This window comes from Pundamilia nyererei, unplaced genomic scaffold, assembly GCF_000239375.1.
Source record: "Pundamilia nyererei isolate P.nyererei 1_Seehausen unplaced genomic scaffold, PunNye1.0 scaffold00026, whole genome shotgun sequence".
In the NCBI taxonomy this organism is placed as follows: Eukaryota; Metazoa; Chordata; class Actinopteri; order Cichliformes; family Cichlidae; genus Pundamilia; species Pundamilia nyererei.
Genome location: NW_005187427.1, coordinates 4,359,242 through 4,365,231, shown reverse-complemented (window position 1 = coordinate 4,365,231; position 5,990 = coordinate 4,359,242). Strand labels below are relative to the sequence as shown.

General features: G+C 41.4%; 2 protein-coding genes across 4 annotated transcripts in view; one reads left to right on the top strand and one right to left on the bottom strand.

The window, feature by feature from the left end:
- Window positions 1–2,030: 2,030 nt before the first annotated feature.
- bod1 (biorientation of chromosomes in cell division 1) lies at window positions 2,031–4,389 on the bottom strand. 2 transcript variants are annotated; one of them, XM_013909508.1, is made up of 4 exons: window positions 4,085–4,389; window positions 3,747–3,871; window positions 2,382–2,596; window positions 2,031–2,323 (listed from the first exon to the last, which is right to left on the bottom strand). In XM_013909508.1, the coding sequence occupies exons 1-3, from the start codon at window positions 4,232–4,234 to the stop codon at window positions 2,383–2,385; spliced, it is 489 nt and encodes a 162-aa protein (XP_013764962.1). In that variant the 5' UTR covers window positions 4,235–4,389; the 3' UTR covers window positions 2,031–2,323; window position 2,382. The 2 variants fall into 2 exon arrangements, with proteins under 2 accessions (XP_013764962.1, XP_013764961.1); XM_013909507.1 differs by having other exon boundaries at window positions 2,031–2,302; window positions 4,085–4,387.
- Window positions 3,835–5,990, top strand: part of htatsf1 (HIV-1 Tat specific factor 1) — a 4,867-nt gene continuing 2,711 nt past the window's right edge. Inside the window, exons 1-3 of one of the 2 annotated variants that reach the window (XM_005727861.1) lie at window positions 3,835–3,891; window positions 5,132–5,296; window positions 5,726–5,972. In XM_005727861.1, coding sequence (XP_005727918.1) covers window positions 5,132–5,296; window positions 5,726–5,972 — 412 coding nt within the window. In that variant the 5' untranslated portion in view covers window positions 3,835–3,891. Of the gene's footprint in view, window positions 3,892–4,482; window positions 4,704–5,131; window positions 5,297–5,725; window positions 5,973–5,990 lie in introns of those variants that run through there. The other variant, XM_005727860.2, reaches the window with a different exon arrangement.

The window sequence follows — 5,990 nt, the reverse complement described above, 5'->3', positions numbered from 1 at the left end:
GTGAAAACATAATCGGACATTTGATATTTGATTGAATTTTATTGTTTTGCCTTTGGGGTGGCACCTGGGGTGGCCAGTCTGGTTGGGGGGTGGGGTGGCCTGTGCCCCCCCAGGCCACCCCGCTGGACACGCCACTGGTGGAAGGCAACAACTGAAAATATGAAATAAACACACATGTAAGCTAAGACTCTCTAAAGACACAGAGTTGTTGTTTGGCTTTTCATTTTGCCATTTGTTGATTCACTCGAAGAGCAAGTAATGTAATATGGGTCAAGTGATCTGTTTGACATCAATCTTTTGTGATACACCGTCATATTTGCATTATTTGTACAGTACGAATGATTTGCCTTGGTACCTGGTCAAACTTCAGTTCTCCTCTGTCTTCCTGGCTGCGCTTCTCCAAGAGCGCACTTGCAGTGCTTCAAATATTGTGTGTAGTTTTTGTTTTGTCAGCCAGGCATCTAACTATGAAAAAAATACACTCCAAAAGACCCCGGGCTTCTGAAAAAACAACCCGGGCTTAAGCCCAGTAAGCCACCCCCCCGCTCCGCCACTGGTTAAGGACCTTCCCAAGGATGTCACAGTCTGACTTTCAACATTATGAATGAAAACGTATTGCCTCCCCATCAGGGAATCGAACCCCAGTTTCCCGCGTGACAGGCGGGGATACTCACCACCAAACATGACTGTATAAATTTGCAACAGTGCCAGAAGACTATAGTGGACAAAGAATATATTACATTCGTAGTGGTTTAGGACTCCCATAGAGAATGAATTGGAAAGTTCGGGACCGTTTAGGTACATGGAAGATGGACCCGTTCTTATTAGGGGTGTGTTTAAATAATCGATTTTCCCATTTAAATCAGTTTTAGCTTGAATAACACCATATCGATTCATTGAATCCTGAATCAATTTTTAAATACAAATCTACTTTTCCAGAAACGCCTGAACATACACAGACCTTCAGTGCTGAAAGCCTACAGCACACAGATTCTGAAGCTGCAGGTTTTGTCACTCTCCAACCAAAATTCACTGAACAAACAGCAAAAGAAGATCAAAACTACGCTTCAGGTTTGATAAACATCGTCATTAATTCCCTTTTATTTTTGCTGATTTGCTTCCACCACGATCGCACATCCTGCATCGCTCTTTCTCTCTCTCTTCAAGAACAGTTTCCCATCTCAAATCTGTTTTCTGTATTATTCGCTTGCTTATTATGCATCAGTCTACCGTTGTGTGCAGTGCTGTCCCGCTGTTTTTTTTAAATGACCTCGGACAAGAAAGCATCATTTTTACTGTTCAACACTGGAGAAATTTAAACTTTTTAAAATATGCCAAATTGCAAAACGCTTTCCTGTGTCTGTAATAAAACATCTTTGACTTTGCTCTGCTTCACTTCAGCAGCATCGGGTAATGATCATATTGAGCGAAATGCTGCGTCAGACAGCTTCTTTTATGATAGACTTAACAAAGAAAACTAATAAACGCCATACACCAGCTTTCTTTACACAGAAATTGCTGCAGAGGTTTCCATCATTAAAAAGCGTTACTGTCATTTCCTTTCTGTTAACTGTATTGCCATCTCCTTTAAAGACAAACTGATAAAAATATGGTGTATCCACTGATGAAAGCTTAGCAACTAAGAGGAGGTAGAGAAAGACAAAGAGGGACATGGTGGCAGTTGTTTTTAATGTAAGCACATGAGATGGACAAACTTCATATTAAGCACACACACACCAAAGAAAAATCTGACATGATGAAATGAAAAATTATGGCCTGTAAACATGAAACAAATTCATTCATTGCATTGTTCTTCAGTAATTTAGTTTTTTCCCCCTCAGTCTATCAAAAATGAGTGCAGACAGTGTGCAAGCATAAAAAATAAAAATAAAAAAAGTAACAGGAAACTGGAAAATGTCTATATCATAGGCATAAACAGAGTGAGTGAACAATTGGCTCTGTAATTAAAAAATATATAATTGCTTAAAAAAAGAAAAAAAAAAAGAAAGAAAAAGTAATGCACATTGGAAAAAAACCCAAACAAACAAAAAAAGCCAGTACCGAAAAAAAATTAACAATCCACACTCAAACGACGACAGTGCACCACTCAGCGTTGTAGCCCTTCTCCCGAAGCAGCCTCACGCAGGAGCAATGACACACTCCTGACTAATCCATTGAATTGGAGGCACAAAACAGCCTCCTCTTTCCTCCTCTTCATCGTCCACCCGTCCGATGCTGCACCTTTCCAAAGGTTAATGCAGCCACACAGAATGTGCAGACCACTAGAGACCAGCATGTGTGCCTGTATCGAGAGAGAGAGAGACTACTCATTTTTGAGCTGCTGTCGACCTTACGCTGTGCTTTGGGTTTTAAACACACACCTCAGGGGGTTTTGGGGCCAGAGGCAGACGGAGCCTCTTGTGGTTCTGTCTGTTCAGATGGAGCAGAGTTCAAACTCGAGGTGCTTTCCTCCTTCCTGTCCCCTGACAGAAAGTCGTGGATGGCTGTTTCTATGTGCGGTCGGAAAGTGTGGTTCATCTTGGGGTCCACGACCTGAGTTATGATCCTGTCCACACCAGACTCCAGCATGCCCGATCTTAAAATACATAAATAAATTATGGCTGAGTGCATGGTCGTACAAAAGTCTTCAGTCACTTCCTCATTTCTTTATATTTTGCTAGGAAAATGGGAAATAGATACACCAATTTATTGAAGCATGTGTAAACATAAACTGAAATACAATGTTTAACACAAAAACCCAAAAAGTGAGTACTTCAAAAACAGATCATTTCTTTATTTTATATATAACCTGTTCACTACAGTCTTTTTACTAATTTACGTAAAGAAATTAGATGTAAAAAAACCCCCAAAAGCCAACATGTGAGTGTGCACTGCAGTAGTGCTGTTGTGGAAGGAAAGCTCTGGTTTGCACAGTCTGCATTTAACTTTATTTATTCATCCTGTTTTGTGGTTGGCGCTACGTTCTTCTTCATTAATATTGAGCGCAGTCTTGGCAGACGACATAGGCGATAAGCCCTCATACCTCCCTGTAGTGTGTTGCAGTTACAAAAACACATTTATGTGGTTTTAGTGTATCACACGTCAACAATGAAATTCCACATCAACTAATTTTTATAGGTGACATTGTCAATTGTGTTAATTAACCCTATTATCAGGCAGACAACTGAAAATCAATGCTGTTCATGTGCTGTAGATAGTTTTTAAGGCTTGCAACTCATTCAGTGTCCTCATATTTTTAAGGACACACTGCACACCATGCTGAGCTACACCAATTTTTCAGCTAATGACTGTTTGGCAGTCAGCTTGTTGGTGCAAAAATACCATTTTATGTCTGTCAAACTGCATTATCTTTGGCATTTTTCATAGATTAAACTAAAGAAACCGGAACAGATGATATGCCAAAAGATACAGTTTTTGTCTGTTACGTGTCAACAAGAAAGATTCATTCCTTGAGTTAGGTGCCCATTTTTTCCTTGAAGGATTCATAAGCCAGTGTTACATAGCTTAACAAACAAAACAATAGTCAGGTACAAAGGCTGGACTAAAAACGAGTGAAAAAGCAGCAAATGTTCAAAGAAAAACTTTGAAAGACCTTCTGAAAGCCTGCAGAACTATTGGTAAACGAAAAAAAGCTCCTTGGAAGTCTGGCTCCTTGGAAGCTCACATGTGTAGTACATTCTAAACAGGAGCTGAAAGGTTGCAAAAAGCTCAAAGGAAACACTCACTGAACAACACTTTGCCTCAGTCCGTTCCTCATCTGGTTCTTGTTGATGGACGGGTTCCAGTTCTGCGTGCTCAGGTGCGATGTGACGAAGTTGTCCACTTTCTGTCGCAGGTTCTGATAGGCCGGCTGACAACAACAACAGCGCGGTAAATATGCAGCAATAGCGCACACTAAGTAACGGAGTACACTGTGCGTTGAAAGTATACTGCAGTATACTGTAGCCAGCTAAAAAGACACTCGGATAGATTTAGGACAGTTAAAGTGGCACTGACACGGATAACTTTGTTTGTGTCAGGTTAGCTAAAGTTAAACACAAACAAAGCAGAGTTAGTAGATTACCTTTGTATCGACGTCGGCTAAACAGTCCCGACGGAACTCATCAAAAAGACCCCGGTTTTTCAGATGCTCCACAATCATCCCGATGAGCTGCGGGTCTCCCGGTGGGAGGTTGGCCGGATTGACGTTAACATTACCGCTTCCCTCGGCCATGCCAAACCCAGGAGACTATTTTATTACTTACCTGTTAGCTGCATTGAACTAGCCAACCACTTAACTATCCACACTAGTTATTCTACAAGACGTACGTTCGATTCATTGCCCTCGAACAAACTGCGGACAAAGTGATCGTTAGTCTTGCTGAACAGCAGACGCTCTTTTAAAAAAGGTAGAAGCAGAAGAGCAAATCGAATGCCTCCTTTTCCCCCCTTGTCTTCCACGCACGCGCACAAGTGGCATAACCTCGGATGTACTTCGTTTTAGTGCCGTTGTTACTAACTGAGGGTAAATCAAAACGTTAGCGGGTTGCGCTGAAACGTTCATTTAGAAATAAAAAAAAGAATAATTATAACACATTCAAAGCACAAAGCTGGTTCTGTGGCGGGGATCTGACTAAGATAATCTGCACCGTTAACTTTCGCACCAGCCAGAGCTCACTGTGCCTGGACTATCGCTGTGAAAGGTAACGCTAGCCATGCTGGCTAACATCAACACACTTAATCTAAGTGTTAATCACGGACATAAAAATATAGCAGAGGTGAATGACCGAATTAACCTGATATTAACTCAGATACAGCCCCCTTTTGAAGACGGGCTGTAGGTTTTAGCTCACATTGAGTCCAGCTGTCGGTTGTTATCCTTGACATTGTGAAGGATTAAAGCAGCTGGCTGACATTTTCGGCAGTTACAGTATAGTAACAATGATGGTACTCATATGTGATTAGTTGGCTAGGGGCAGTTAGATGGGTGAGTAATATCCAGATTATGAACCTGTGCAAGACTCCAGAGCAGGATATTAAATCCAGGCTATTTCGGTGTGATAAAGTTGTCATACAGTGTCTCTCTATATGTCTGAACATGGTAATCTAATGTGTCACTTTCTTGTCGTAGATGAGTGGCAAATCAGATCCCAACAAAGAGTTTATGGAGCAGCTGCGGCTGCAAGAGCTCTATGATCAGAGAAAGGAAGATGGCTCAGACCCATACACCTACACCGATCCAGAGGATGGGACTGTGTATGACTGGGATCATGAAAAGAAGGCCTGGTTTCCCAAAGTACAAGCTTTCTTTGACTCTCAGCTTTTCTTTCTTAAGCTTTTTTTAGTCTACATTGAATTGAAGCAGCTTTACCTTATAAATACAGTCAAAAACTTGCTGTTGCTCTTGGGATCATTTTCCTGTTGCATGACCCCATTCTGGCCATGCTTCAGCTGTTGGAGAGATGTTAGTACAGTACAGGGTATTGCACTGACCTGTGGAGTGTTGGTATTTGATACAGAAACTATATTGTTATAGTTTTCTTACTTGGCTATTGGAAGTGTGTAGTTTTCTTTTTTATATAGCATAAAAGCGCTGACTAGTAAAATTAAAGTGAAAAAACAAAGTTATCATTTATTTTATGATAACAGCTTTTATTAGATGTGTCAAAATTGGTGCGAGTTGATTTCTGTTTCAATATTAAGTAGGTTTGATTTGTTCCTTTAGATAACAGAGGACTTCATGGCAGCCTACCAGGCCAACTATGGCTTCACTGAGAAATCGGCTCCGGATGGAAAGAACGCTTCCCTGACCAGCACCAACCCAGCAGCACCCGGGCCTGACAGCAAACCACCACAAAAACCAACAGAAAAGGAGAAACCAGAAGATCCCGCCCCAAACTCGGCCTCAGAGCAGCATGAGACGCCAGGCAAAGAAACCAAACAGAAAGGGGAGAAGAGGAAAGCTGAGCAAGGTAAACTGGCATCCAATC

Excerpts from the sequence above, each read along its gene's own strand:
- bod1 (XM_013909508.1), bottom strand. The coding sequence starts at position 4,234 with ATGGCCGAGGGAAGCGGTAATGTTAACGTCAATCCGGCCAACCTCCCA. Across the intron at positions 3,872-4,084 it reads TAGCCGACGTCGATACAAAG|CCGGCCTATCAGAACCTGCG; the intron begins GTAATCTACTAA and ends TGTTGTTGTCAG. Across the intron at positions 2,597-3,746 it reads CTGAGGCAAAGTGTTGTTCA|ATCGGGCATGCTGGAGTCTG; the intron begins GTGAGTGTTTCC and ends ATGTATTTTAAG.